Source organism: Muntiacus reevesi, chromosome 5 (genome assembly GCF_963930625.1).
Source record: "Muntiacus reevesi chromosome 5, mMunRee1.1, whole genome shotgun sequence".
Taxonomy (NCBI): domain Eukaryota; kingdom Metazoa; phylum Chordata; class Mammalia; order Artiodactyla; family Cervidae; genus Muntiacus; species Muntiacus reevesi.
Window position 1 is genome coordinate 12,681,447 of NC_089253.1, and position 15,725 is coordinate 12,697,171.

The following is a 15,725-nucleotide window of genomic DNA, read 5'->3' on the forward strand; positions in this document are numbered from 1 at the left end:
GGGATAAATCCATTTGTTTTATTTAGGTGTAGTTTATGCATTCTCCTTGCTCTATAGTGTTTCATTTGTTTATTTACACATGACAGTGATTGAGAATACTAACTCTGATAAGCCCCACGAAGATAGGCAACTTATCTATCATGAGATTAACCAGTTGCTCTAAAGATATTTTGTTGAATGTTGAAAAAACCTTTTTGGAGAAACTGCATAGGAGACTGAGCTTTCTAAAACACAGGTGAAGAATAAATGATCTGTAAAACCCTTCTGTTGAGTGGTGCTTTTTAGATTCCAACAATGTGACTCTATTCTCAGGCCCTGGCTTGCGTTGGCTTTCTGAGGCCCTTCACTTATGCACTCCATTAACAAAATGGCAGGATGTTCAGCATTTGAAAGACTGGATCTCTGAAACCTGGGTGAATCTGGCAATGGTGGACTACCCTTACGAGTCCAACTTTTTACAGCCTTTGCCTGCTTGGCCTGTCAAGGTAACAGGAAGATATCCTTTCATCACTTTTAATAACATACTTCTCTCTCTTCACCGCCTCCACCCGCCCCCCCCTCCCCCCCCCCCGCCCCCCGCTTTTTTTTTGGTGCATTCTCTGACTTTTAGCATCAGAGGAAGTCCCAGTGACAAGGGGACTCTGGAATTAGTCTAATCTCAAACCTAGGTAGGAATCCTGGTTTTACTCAAACTTGGATGTGTTACCTAGCTCTTCTGAACTTCAGTTTCCTCATTTAAATAATGGAGTAAAATGCATAGATTACAGAGTTGTATGAATTGCAACTCTTAGAACTAAAGACTAACTCTTAGAAATAAGACCAATAGTTGCTGTTAATGGAATAGTTACTGTGTGCCCAATTCTGTGCTGTATACTTCATACATACAATTTGTATATGTGAGTCACATAGAGCTATACCTAATACATGGTCAGTGCTTGATAAATGGGAGCTGCTATCATGGTGCTATGATTCAGTCAACTGCTGAATGTACATTCCAAGTACTAGAGACATCATAAAGGCTACGTACATACAGCAAGGTAGAGTACAAAGAGCACTGACTCTGGATCCTTATCCAGAGCCACCCTCTACCAGCTGTGTGGTCTTGGCAAGTCTCTCCTCTTCTTAGGCCTCCGTGTCTTCCTCTGCAGAATGGGATAATGATACTTACATTCTCAGTAGGGTTGTGCTGAGGATCAAATAAAATATTGGATGTGAAAACGCTCTGGAAAATTTAGAGAAACATGACACAATAAAATTTAAAGTTCATTTCATGCCAGAATTCTTTATTGTATGTATTCTTGTTAAGCATTCCTTTGTAAAGAGCATTCCTCATAGTTTTAGAAACAAAGGCTGGCCAACTTGATGGTTATTAAATTCAGAGAATATAACAGATTCTACAGCTAGAACGAGTGCTGTAAATGTATAGAGAATTGGTAGTGTAAGAACCAGATTTCAGAAGCAATTTAAATTTAGCTGTCCTTTTGAGTTATTAAATGCACACCTTGCTTAAAACTTTGTAACCCAAATGAAACAAGATCATTTGCTACTAGAGATATTTTTCTTCATCTAAAAAGTAGAATGGTCAGTGGGTATCCTGCACATAGCAAACCAGAGGTAAATGTGTATTTGAATTAAATTGAATTTTGACACTACAAAATTATTTTAAAGAGTAGATCTCTTTCACATGGTAAGAAAACCTATATCAAAATAATGAGAAAAAACTAAATCTGAAACCATTAGTCTCCATAAATTTATAGGTGCTAATAATGTCTTATCTTTCTATATTATTTTATATTTATAAAGCACTTTCATGTATACTATCTCATTTAATCCCCACAGTCAAGAGTTATAATTCCAGTTTTATGGAGAAGAAATTTAAGCTCTACTAAGAGGTAGTAGAAGTGGTTTTGAATGCAAGTCTACCATTGTTCAGAGCCCATGATCTTCTCACGTATTGCACTGAACTATTAATGGAATACTTGAGGGAAGAGTTGGGTAGATTGCTGGCCGCAGTGTGACAACTATCAGACTTAACTTTATACTCTGTGTACAGAGTCAGAATTACATTTACATCTTTATGCCCATTTGGAGAATGAGTTGTCAGATGATAAAACATATGGGGACTTCCCTTGTTATTTAGAATAAGGGTTGGCAAACTTTATCTGTAAAGGACTAGATAGTAAATATTTTAGGCTTTGTGAGCTGCATAGTTTCTGTGACAGCTACTCAGCTTTGTAGCTTTGGCAAGAAAGTGACCACAGACAATATTTAAATGAATGAGAAAGGCTATGTTCCAACAGTATTTATAAAACAGGCAGTGGCTGGCTTTGGCCTGGGGCCTGTAGTTTGCTGACACAACTTAGGAAAAGTGCCAGAGGAATACATCTTTTTAATGTTCATTTATGATTTGGAACCGTAAACAGCCTAACTGGTTTTGTCTGTGCATCTTTAATATTCCTTTTGAGATATTTTGCTATTGAATCTTAACTGTAATTATATAGTCTTGTCTTTCTCCTAAGTAATCACTCAAAATTAGTGTAGTATATCTCAAATATTTTGTCATGTGTTTTTGATTTAGCACAGTCTTTTTTATCTTTTGTGTGCATATATATATTTTAAAAGTTTATTTTTAAGGCAAAGTAACTTTGTGCCTTTGCCTCATAATCACCTTTTACTTCTTTTATCTAGGACTTGTTATTTCCTTCAGTTTTTTTTGTTTTGTTTTGTTACCAACTTTATCCTTTCTTTTGATTTACTAAGGAACTCTTGATTGTTTATGGTATGTTTATAAATCTGTTTCCTGCCTGCAAACCACCAAAAGTAACCTCTCTTTGCCTCTTACTTGAAAAACTTTCTTTGCCTCCATCTATCTCTGATTTTATCCTATCTGATTTCAGAATTTTTCCACTACATGTCTCCCTCCCAAGCTTTTAGTTTCAGATCACTTTCTTTCACTGTTCATTCTGTTTCTCCTTTCTTGACCCCCTCTCTGTTCTCCCAACCCCCTAATCCCTGGAACACTACCCAGTTGGAGACTGCTCTTTCACTTGGATAGTTCCATTTAACCAGGACTCCTCCTCCCTCTGATACACTTCCTCCTTTTTAAAGGACTAACAAACAGCGGTCCTTTTCTGAGTCTGTAGCTCAAGCTTAGGATGGTGAGATGATATGTAATAGTTATGAAAAAATGCAGGTGATTTCCAGTGCTGCCTGGACTTGCACGGTTCTGAAGTATCCATATGGAGTGTCTAAATGCCATTTTCCACGTCAACTCAAGTATCATTGTTTCTAATTTATGTTTGAACCATGCACACTCAGACTCCATTTGCTTTTGTTTACTGTTAACAGAAGCTGCAACATTCATGCAGAAATAATAACGGCCTTGGCTGATAGAACACAAGGAAGAGGAGAAAAGGAAATAGAAAACCCCTCTGTCATTTGACTGCTCTGTCAGCATAAAAACTGCTAGCTCTCAGTTCTCAGCTTCAAGAGCAGTGGTAAAGGATACTATAGTTTGTTTATTTTGGAATCATTTTTCAGCTGCTAACTCACCACATCTTTTGGCTTAGCTTCCTGAGCATGCAGATAGATACAGTGAAATAATAAGACATAAGATGGAAAATCTCTTCTGTTTGTCTTGGTGTTTGATAATGTATTCGACCTCTCTGGGTGGTTTAAGCGGTTTAGGTGCATTCTATGAAAAGGGAGCTTTTAATGACAAAACTAATGTGATTATCTGAGTGAGTGTGAGAGGGGTATTGAAGCCTTAGAGAAAGAAAATCTGTTAGAAAAGCTGAATGTATCTGCTTAATCCTTTCTCTAATGTGGATGGGCCATACTCTCTGAGAAGAGATAGGGTTTTTTTTGTTTTTTTTTTGACCTATCTTCTTTAAAAGCATTTCTTTGCCTTCTTTTTGTTTCTTTTATTCAAATGCTTATCTTCATAGGTAGAGGGACACTTAAAGCTTTTAAACAACTCATTATCTTTACTTTCTCTGGTGTACATAGCATTATATTTGGGTTAAGAGCTGATGAGTTTGGAACTGACATTACAGTGTTCTACTATCTCCATGATATCTCCACTATTTAAAACAGAATTATTAAAATGGACCTCTTATGCTCTTATTATGTTTTTTTCCTGAATGCTCACATTTGTTCTAGGAAATAGAAAGTGAATTAAATCTGTCCATTTCTTAAACCTCATTTTACTCCACTGGCTTTACAGTTTTGTTTTTACTATTTCTTAATAAAAGTTTTTTGTAATTTTATATTGCCACAGAATCCCTTCTCTAAGTTTTTACCTAAAACAAATGCACTTAGAAAACTGTAACATAAGAATAAAAAAAAATTTTTTTAAAATTAAGCATGAGGCTGCAGGTATGTTTAGGTACCTTTTTTGTTGTTACTTGACTCTTATACTGTGACTTCAGAGTTGAGTGTGTGCAGTGTAGTGGTTACAAATGGTATCTTCAGAGTGTTCTGCATTTGAATCCCGGTTCTGTTACTTTCTGGTTGTATGACTTCCCCGAAGTTTCTTAACCTCTCTCTGCTTTGGTTTCCTCATCGGCAAAATGGGGATAAAGTATTTATAATGTTTATTAGAGTTGTTATGAGCATTTAATAGGACCTGCTGTATGGTAAGCACTGTTATGCCCGATGTCCGAATCCCCGAGTGGGAAGAGAGAAGGCTTCCAAGATAATGCAACTCGCAAAAAAAGGGAAGTTTATTGCTGACTCGAGTCAGGGCTTACTGCCACAACCAACGCAGTGGTGCAGGGTCAGAAAGCGCTGAGCCCAAGCTGTTACACAAATTTATAGGGTGAGCATAAGCAGTTGGTAGCTGGCTTAAGCGGATTGGTTACATGTTTGCAAAGTAATCTTATTGGCTTAAACCTTCTCGGGCTTTTTTCAAACTTGGGCGTTCGCAGGCTTTTCAGCTTTCCCCTGATAGGTTCCCTTTTTCTTACTGGGCGCATGTTGATTGGCTGGCTCCAGGTGGCCTGATGGGGGTAGGGAATCTTACCATTTCGGGGGAAATCTAAACTTAGGTCTGGGCTGCCTGTCATGGTGTTAGACCTGGCAGCCTCACAAGCACTAAATTGATGCTAGTTATATGCATATGATTGTTACTATATATACATATCAAGAAGACATTGTTGTACCAAGAGTTTGTAGCCAGATTCTGGGTTCAGAACCTGTATTCACTGTTTTAAATTTGCGTATCTGTAGTCAGACCTCTCTGAGCTTATTTCCTTCTCTGTGACGTGGGGGTGGTTATTATGTTTCTCCCTGGGTCACTGTAGGGAAAACACCTGACCTCAAGGAATAGTCAATAGTTTTACTAGCAGATTCAGCTCCAGCTATTCCCATATCAGTGGACTTATGGTCTAAGTAGGAATGCTATGCCATATGTAGAAATTGTTTAGAAGGTACTGTTTGTTAGTGTCTACAAAATAAATAGACAGTATAATTAATTAATTCAGTCACTCAGTCATGTCTGACTCTTTGTGACCCCATGAACTGCAGCACACCAGACCTCCCTGTCCATCCCAACTCCCAGAGCCCACCCAAACCCATGTCCATTGAGTCGGTGATGCCATCCAACCATCTCATCCTCTGTTGTCCCCTTCTTCTCCTGCCCTCAATCTTTTCCAGCATCAGGGTCTTTTCAAATGAGTCAGCTCTACACATCAGGTGGCCAAAGTATTGGAGTTTCAGCTTCAGCATCAGTCCTTCCAGTGAACACCCAGGACTGATCTCCTTTAGGATGGACTGGTTGGATCGCCTTGCAGTCCAAGGGACTCTGAAGAGTCTTCTCCAACATCACAGTTCAAAAGCATCAATTCTTCTGCTTTATAATACAGGGGCTATCTCAATGCTGAGTATTTTGAATAGAAGTGGTTGGCAGAGAATTTTTCTTTGATTAGATCACAGTCCCTAAGTAAATAATTAATGGACCAAGTCATATGGGTAATAATTGCAAATTTCAGGCTTAAGCTGAAATATTATATGAGATTGAACCAAATATGCCAGTATTTGTGTTTGACTCATAAACATGACAATATCATATGATTCAACTTAACATTTACATAGGTATTTTATACATCATATAGTAGTTTAACAAAAGGTTATGAATATCTTCTTTTGAACTACTAGTTTTTGAATAAACATGGGAATGGTGCTGAGGTTTTGCTAATATACGTGTTTTGGGGAAAACCTTATTCACTCTTGGCTACCCCAAAATTCTTAATAGAATACAGTCTTCCTTTAGTATCCATGGTATCTTCAGGGGATTGGTACCAGGAGCCCATGTTTCTACAAAAATCCATGGATGCTCAAGTCCCTTATATAAAATGGCATAGTGCATGGGTACTATGTACTGAGTACAGTCAGTGGACTTCCCTGGTAAAGAACCCACCTGCTGATGCAGGAGCCGTGGGTTCAGTCCCTGGGTTAGGAAGATCCTCTGCAGAAGGAAACCCACCCCAGTATTCTTGCTTGGGAAATCCCATGGACAGAGGATCCTGGTGGGTTACAGTCCATGCGGTCGCAGAAGAGTCGAACACAACTCAGTGACTAAACAACGGGAAGTAGGGTTAGTAGGCCTCTTTATCCATGGGCTTCCCATAAGTGGATTCAGCCAGCCTCAGATGGAAATTTCCACCCACGGATACCAAACTTGTGGCAATGGAGGGCTGACTGTATATTTATTGAGAAAAATCTTTATAAATGGACCCACTCAGTTTAAACCTGTGTTTTTCAAGGGTCAGCTGTACGTATAGATATGTTAGGAAGTGTGTCTTTTAAGCTAGAGGATGATGCTAAGACTCACAGAATCTTTGTGTTAGAAGGGAAATTTAGAAACACCTAAAATAATCAAATTATCTTATTTCACTTATTTTTTGTTTGACCACACTGTGTGGCTTATGGGATTTTAGTTCCCTGATCAGGGATGGAACTCAGGGCCCCAGTAGTGAGAGTGCTGAGTCCTAACCCCTGGGCCACCAGGAAATTTGTGGCAAACATATTTTAAGTGATATTTTTCGGGCCTTCTATCTAGCCTTGCTAAGTGATATGTTGCTTCAGTCATGTACTGCTCTTTGTGACCCTGTGGACTGTAGCCCACCAGGATCCTCTGTCTATGGGATTTTCCAGGCAAGAATACTGGAGTGGGTTGCCATTTCCTTATCCAGAGTATCTTCCCAAACCAGGGATCAAACCCACGTCTCTTATGTCTCCTGCTTTGGCAGACAGATTCTTTACCACTAGCGCCATCGATCTATGGCAAACAAATTTTAAGTGATATTTTCCAGGCCTTCTATCTAGCATACTGGTAGCATTATAAATTGATATTTCCTTTCTATAGGGTACTTTGACATGTAGCAAAAGACTTAAAAATGTTTTTCTTTCAAGCCAGTAATTCCTCTAAGAATTTATCTCAAGAAAACAAGGGTAGATAGATTTAACCTCAAGGATATTTATTATGGCCTTATTTATAATAATAAAAGATTGGAAATGATACAAATTACCAATTTGTCCTCAACTCCCCATGCTGATTGCTGCCTTCTGATTTTTCTCATGTTGGTCATTGTCCTTATTAGAGTGTGGTGCTCAGAACTGGACACAGGTACTCCAAGGGTGCTCTGACCTCACAGAGGACAGTGGGCGCAGGATTGCCCTTAATCTGGACATGGAATTTCTATCAGCAGAGGCCAAGTTTCTGATCATGATGTTCTCTCTGTGTAAGTGGGGCTGCCAAAACCCAAGTATTGTCAGCTGGTGCCGGTCTCCAGCCATGCTTGTGTCTTTTAGGGAGTGACAGTAACTGCTGTTTGCAGAGATGGCTATTCATGGGGACTCTTTTTCTTTGCCTGACAGAGGCCCAGTGTTCTTGCTCTGAGAGGGGATCTGATGCCAGCATGTGAGTCACACTCACTTGTTACTGTTCTCTTCAAGAGTTTTAGGCTGCTTGTTGCTGCACATCAGCACCCCCTTCTCCCTCTGCCCAGCTTGCGCTGTCACCCTGCCTCATCGGCCATGCCGTGCTTGAACATAATGCTCTTCTCTGCATCCCATGGGTCTGCTCCGGGGTCCCCTGCTGCGTTTTGAAAGACCTGAGTCTGCTGGGGGAATCCACATGCAGGAAAGAGTGATGGTCTTTGCTATGCATGGTCTATTGCATGGCAGTAGATAGTTTAATAATTCTATGATTAGTTCTTGATTTTCATATATTCTTGAGAATTTCTGATTGGCTTATGTCTCAGGAACATTGTCTGAGAAAAGGGCTATACAATTAGGTATTTTTGACTTATCATGAATGATTGAGAGTTGTCAGAATAGTAAAACACTCTTTTGCCTGTTTTCTTCAGCTTTCATTTTCTTATTGCTTTAGACTTGATAAGTTTGTGAATCTTAATTTTTGACTCTCTCATGCTCAGAGTTTCCAAAAACTTATTGAGAATAATAACATTGTATCACACTTTTGGAAAGTCACATTGCTGTTGAGCATGTTAAAGGCTCTGAGAAATCCTATAGTTAAGAATACTGTTCACATTTGCTGCTACAACATTTCCTAAAATTATTTGATTTCTAAAATCTTTTTTCACAAAGTATCATTTAACATTCCATAGACATATTGTTGTGCCAAATAAATTTGGGTAGAGGTATTAAAATTTCCCTGTAATTCATTTTTTCTGTCTTTTCAAGTTTCCCTTTCTCTCAGGAAGGTGTTGCTGGAAGCTGGTCCTAGGCAGAACTGTGATGAGAGATCAGCTTTGCTTGTGACTGCTCATCTCCTTTTGCAGTGATCACCTTTCCTGACTGTGGGAGCGTGTCACTAGATGAGGCCTTGTTGCTCCTGCTGCCCAGAATTTCTCTCTAAAGTGGGGTAGCTGGGTTCTTTCTTGCCTGGCTCCATCTTCTCTGGACCTGTCTTTTTTGTCAGAACTTGCCTTTTTGTATGTATCTTTTCTGTATGAAATGAGAGGAGATCAGATCACTGAATACATGTCAAGATGTTAATAGAGGATGCAAGCTTAATGTATTTTTTTTTTTTTTTTTTTGCCATTGAGGTGTTTGCAGTTTTACAAGGGGATGCCTCCTAAACTGCATAATAGATAAGATGTATGTTTTACAACCAGAGAGACCTGGGGTTGAAAGACTCTTAAGTTCTACCATTTACTAACTCAATGACTTTGAATAAAGTGATTTAACCTAAGAATCAGTTTGTTCATGTGAACTAGTAGACAAATATATATCTAGTGAGATTGTTGGAGGATTAAATGATGTAATATTTGTAAACCCAGCAATCAATAATTAGTAGCTATTGCTGTTGTTGCTATTGTCCCTATTTCAACTGATTCTGTTGCCTATGATTTTCCCCAATGTTTTTTTTTTTTTTTTCATTTATTGTTATTAGTTGGAGACCCAATTTTTTTTTCATTTATTTTTATTAGTTGAAGGCTAATTACTTTACAATATTGTAGTGGGTTTTGTCATACATTGACATGAATCAGCCATGGATTTACATGTATTCCCCATCCTGATCCCCCCTCCCACCTCCCTCTCTACCCGATCCCTCTGGGTCTTCCCAGTGCACCAGGCCTGAGCACTTGTCTCATGCATCCCACCTGGGCTGGTGATCTGTTTCACTATAGATAATATACATGCTGTTCTCTCGAAACATCCCACCCTCGCCTTCTCCCACAGAGTCCAAAAGTCTGTTCTGTACATCTGTGTCTCTTTTTCTGTTTTGCATATAGGCTTATCATTACCATCTTTCTAAATTCCATATATATGTGTTAGTATGCTGTAATGTTCTTTATCTTTCTGGCTTACTTCACTCTGTATAATGAGCTCCAGTTTCATCCATCTCATTAGAACTGATTCAAATGAATTCTTTTTAACGGCTGAGTGATATTCCATGGTGTATATGTACCACAGCTTCCTTATCCATTTGTCTGCTGATGGGCATCTAGGTTGCTTCCATGTCCTGGCTATTATAAACAGTGCTGTGATGAACATTGGGGTGCACGTGTCTCTTTCAGATCTGGTTTCCTTGGTGTGTGTGCCCAGAAGTGGGATTGCTGGGTCATATAGTAGTTCTATTTCCAGTTTTTTTTAAGAAATCTCCACACTGTTCTCCACAGTGGCTGTACTAGTTTGCATTCCCACCAACAGTGTAAGAGGGTTCCCTTTTCTCCACACCCTCTCCAGCATTTATTGCTTGTAGACTTTTGGATAGCAGCCATCCTGACTGGCGTGTAATGGTACCTCATTGTGGTTTTGATTTGCATTTCTCTGATAATGAGTGATGTTGAGCATCTTTTTATGTGTTTGTTAGCCATCTGTATGTCTTCTTTGGAGAAATGTCTGTTTAGTTCTTTGGCCCATTTCTTGATTGGGTCATTTATTTTTCTGGAATTGAGTTGCAGGAGTTGCTTGTATATTTTTGAGATTAATCCTTTGTCTGTTGGTTGTCTGTTTGCTATTATTTTCTTCCAATCTGAGGGCTGTCTTTTCACCTTGCTTATAGTTTCTTTTGTTGTGCAAAAGCTTTTAAGTTTCATTAGGTCTATTGGTGGCCCAATGTTTTATTGTGAAAAAGTAAGTAACATTTTGTTCATTTTGTAATGGACATGAACTTGAGCAAACTTTGGAAGATGGTGAGGGACAGGGAGGCCTGGCGTGCTGCAGACCATGGGGTCACAAAGAGTTGGACATGACTGGGCTACTATACAACAACAATTTTTGCTATATTGTATTTGCTTATAATATATATATTCACTTATCCACCCCTCTATATATCTTTCCTTCTATCTTATTTTTTAAATTCATTATGTGTGTTGCAGACATCAGTACACTTCTTCCTGAATACTGTGATGTGATTTAATTTTTTTAAATTTAATTTATTAAAACTAAACAAACAAACAAAAAACCAGTTTATCTATTTCTCTCCACTGCTGCCCTCCTCCTGTCTCTGGACAGGAGGAGGGCAGCCACTAAGAACAGCCACTAATCTGTTCTTTTTATTTATTAGCTTGGATTTTTATTTTTATTTATTTTATTTTTTAGTTGTTTATTTTTTTTGGATTTTTAAATTAAAAGGTTTTTTTTTAGATTCTACATATGAGCAATCTTACAATATTTGTCTTTGTTTTACTGATTTCACATAGCATAATGCCCTTAAAGTCTATCCATGTTGTCACAAATGGCAAGATTTCATTCTTTTTAATGGCATAATAATATTCCATTGTATATATGTACCATATCTCTCTTATTTATTCATGCACTAATGAACTCTTAGATTGTTTCCATATCTTGGAAAATCACTGCCAAGACCTATGTCATTGTAAATAATGCTACAATGAACATGGAGATGCATATATCTTTTTAGATTAGTGTTTTTCTTTTCTGTGGGTAAATTCCCAGAAGTGGGATTGCTGGATTATATGGCAATTCTAAATTTTCGAGGAACTACCATACTGTTTTCCATAGTGATGTATCAGTTTACATTCCTACCAATAGTGCACAAGGATTCCCTTTTCTCCACATCCTTGCCAACACTTGTTGCTACTTTTCCTTTTGATAATAGCCATTCTTATAGATGTGAGGTGACATCTCATTGTACTCTTGATTTGCATTTTCCTTTTAATTAATGATGTGGAGCATCTTTTTATATACCGGTTGGCCATCTGTATGTCTTCTTTGGAAAAGTATCTGTTCAGATCTTCTGCCCATTTCTTAATCAGATTTTTTTGTTTTTTGGCTGTTGAGTTGTTTGAGTTCTTACATATTTTGGATGTTAGCCCCTTATCAGATATATGATTTGCAGATATTTTCTCCCATTCAGTAGGCTGACTTTTCATTTGTTGATGGTTCCCTTTGCTATGCAGGAGCCTTTCACTTTGATGTAATCCCACTTGTTTAGTTTTGCTTTTGCTGCTATTGCTTTTGGTGTCAGATTTAAAAAATCATTGCTAAGATCTATGTCAAGGAGCTTACTACCTGTGTTTTTTTTTGTGAATTTTATGGTTTCAGGTCTTATATTCAAGTCATTCAACTTGAGTTAATTTTTGTGTTTGGTGTAAAATAGACATCCAGTTTCACTGTTTTGCATGTGGCTGTCCAGTGTTCCCAATACTATTTATTAAGAGACTGTTTTTCCCCCATTGTATATTCTTCACTTCTTTGTCATAAGTTAATCGATCATATATGCATTGGTTTATTTCTGGTTTCTCTATTCTGTGTCTGTTTTTATGCCAATACCATATTGTTTTAATTAAAATAGCTTTGTAATATAGTTTGAAATCAGAGTGTGTGATGCCTCTGGCATTTCTCTTTCTCAAGATTGCTTTATCCATTTGGGGTCTTTTATGGCTCCACACAGGTTTTTAAATTTTATTTCTGTGAAAAAGCCATTGGAATTTTAGTAGGGATAGCATTGAATCTGTATATTGCTTGGTGTATGGATATTTTAACAATATTAATTCTTCCATTCCATGAGCATGAAATATATTTTCATTTATCTTCATTTTTTTAATTAATGTTTTGTATATAAAAAAATTTGGTTGCACTCTGTGTCATGTGAGACCTTAGTTCTCTGACCAGGGATCAAACCCTTTTCCCCGAATTGGAAGGTGCAGTCTTAATCACTGGACTACCAGGGAAGTCCCTTGTATATTTTTTAATATACAGGTCTTCCATATCTAAAATACTTCCTCTCAGGTATTTTATTCTTATTAATGTAATTGTAAATGGGACTGTTTTATTAATTTCTCTTTCTAATAGTTCATTATTAGCATATAGAAATGCAACAGATTTTTGTATGTTGATTTTGTATCTTGAAACTTTATTTTGTATCTTGAAAAGTCATAGATTTTTCTTAATGGATTCATTAATTTTTCTAACAGCTTTTCTTTTTTTGCCACACCACAGAGCTTGCAGAATCTTAGTTCTTTGACCAGAGATTGAACCAGTGCCTGCTGCAGTGAAAGTACAGAGTTGTAACCTCTGAACCTCCAGGGAATTTCCTCTAACAGTTTTTTGATGGAGACTTTTTGGTTTTCTATATATAATTTCATGTCATCTGAAAATAGAGACAGTTTTACTTATTCCTTTCAGATTTAGATGCCTTTTATTTCTTTTTCTCACTTAGATTCTCTGGCTAGGACTTCCAGTACTATGTTGAATAAAAGTGATGAGTGTGGACATCATTGTCTTGTTCCTGACCTTAGAGGAAAAGCTTTCAGCTTTTCACTGTTGTGTATGGTGCTTGCTCTGGGCTTGCCATGTATAACCTTTATATGTTGAAGTATGTGCCCTCTATGCCCACCTTGTTGAGAGTTTTTATTATAAATGGCTGTTAATTTTTGTCAAATACTTCTTTAGCATCTATTAAGATGATCATATGATTTTTATCCTTTATTTTGTTAATATGGTTGTTCACATTGACTTATTTGTGGATGTTGAACCATCCTTGAATCTCTGGATACATCCTATTCAATCATGGTGTATGATCCTTTTAATGTATATTTGATTTCAATTTGCTAATATTTTGTTGAGGACTTTTGCATCTGTGGTCATCAGAGATATTGGCCTGTAATTTTCTTTTCTTGTGGCAGTCTTACTAGTTTTGGTATCAGGGTAATGCTGGCCTTGTAAAATGAACTTGGAAGTGTTCCTTCCTCTTCTATTTTTTTGGGAATAATTTAGGAAGGATTGATATTAATTCTTCCTTGAATGTTTGGTAGACTACACCAGGGAAACCATTTGGTCCTAGACTTTTGTTTTTTCGAAGGTTTTTGGTTACCGATTTAGTCTCCTTACTAGTATTCAGCCTGTTCAGATTTTCTGTTTCATCATGATTCATTCTTGATAGGTTGCATGTTTCTAGGAATTTATCCATTTCTTCTCGTTGTTGAATTTGGTGACATAATTATCATCAAGTTATATCAATAACATGCTATAATAGTCGTTTGCTATGTTCCTTTGTATTCTTGTGGTATCAACTGTAGTATCTTCTCTTTCAGTTCTTATTTTATTTATTTGAGTTCTCTTTTTTTTTGCTCACTCTGGCTAAAGACTTGTTAATTTTCTTTGTCTTTTCAAGGATCCTGATTTTGTTTTGGTTTTTTTTTTCCTATTGCCATGTTCCAGACTGCAAGTGTTTCCTGGAAGGGAGCTTTACATATGTCTGGCATCCTGGTTTTTATATTTGATGCTCCAGTTTTTATGGCTGCCACCCTTGGGACACCCCTTAATCACCTGGCCCTGGTGGCTGGGGATGGATTACGGCTTGCATTCTTGGGTCCCATGAGACTGTGTAATTGGAGATATGATTCTTGACAGTTTGCCACCCTCAGGGCACTGCGCAGACAGCAGGTTGGGGCACACTGCCCAGTATTTTTGTGAAAGAGACTTCTTTGCTAGTTTGGAGCTTCTGCCTGCAGGACAGGCTTCAGGTTTGACATATGTTTAGTGTCCTTTAAGGCTGCTCTTAAAGAATGTAGGCTGTGGATGCCATCTTGGTGCTTTCACTCTGCCTTGCTGTTATCACCTAGAAAAGAGCTCATACACTTACCTGGAGCCCATTTTTTTGTGACTGCTCAGTGGACACTTCCAGATCATCCGACTCTGGTGGCCAACAGGACTCATGCCTGCAGTCCCGCAGGACTGTATATATTTGCATATTTTTAAAAACCGATGCTTGAGAGTCTGGCTTCTAGTCAGCCTGAATCAAAGAACTAAGGTTCTCCCTTTTGGGATGTTGACAGGTTGTGGCATGTCTTCAACTCCTTGGGGTTATTAAGACTATAGTAGGCTGCTTGGATAAGCACAGAGATTTGAAAGACAACCAAGAGTTAAGGGCAGAGTTGAACAACATGGTTTGTCTTCTATAGGAGGCCACTCCTTCAAGACTGGGAGAGGTGGTTGTTTCATCTACTATATAGAAATTGAAACAGAGAATCAAACAGAATGAAGAAACAGAAAGAATATGTTCTAAGAAAGAAGAATATAAAACTCAGAAAAATCTTAATGAGAGAAATATTAATTTACCTGATAAAGAGTTAAAAGTAATGATTATGAAGATGCTCACTGAACTGGGGAGAAGAATGAATGAACACAGAACTTCAAAAAAGACATGGAAAATATTAAAGAAGTACCAAATAAGATGTTACAAAGCTCAAGAATATAATAACTGATAAAACTACACTGGAGAGGTTCAACAGCAGATTAGATGAAACAGAAGACAAGATCAGCCAACTCAAAGACAGGGCAGTAGAATTTACCAGAGCAGCAGAAGGAAAACAGAATGAAGAAAAGTGAAAATAGCTAAGGGGCTTATAGACTAACATTTATATCAAATGGTCTAACATTCACTTCATAGGGTTCCCAGAAGAAAAAGAGAAAGAGGGGAAGAAATCTTATTTGAAAACAAAACAGCTGAAAGCTTCCCTAATCTTCCAGACCTGGAATCTCAGAGAGTTCCAAATAAGAGGTATCCAAACAGACTAATACCAAGACAAATTACAGTTAAAATGTCAAAAGTCTTGACTTCGCTGGTGGTACAGTGGATAAGAATCTGACTGCCAATGCAGGGGACGTGGGTTTGATTCTTGGTCCAGGAAGATTCCACATGCCACGGGGTACCTAAATGCATGCGCCACAACTCCTGAAGCCTATGTACCTAGAGCCTCTGCTCTGCAACAAGAGAAGCCACCACA

The 15,725-nt window shown here is 37.9% G+C and overlaps 1 protein-coding gene across 2 annotated transcripts in view; it reads left to right on the forward strand.

The window, feature by feature from the left end:
- Nucleotides 1-15,725, forward strand: part of PRCP (prolylcarboxypeptidase) — an 81,700-nt gene that overhangs the window by 52,918 nt on the left and 13,057 nt on the right. For both annotated transcript variants that reach the window (XM_065936994.1, XM_065936993.1), the window contains one exon: nt 313-485. In XM_065936994.1, the coding sequence (XP_065793066.1) occupies nt 313-485 (173 nt within the window). The remainder of the gene's footprint in view (nt 1-312; nt 486-15,725) is intronic.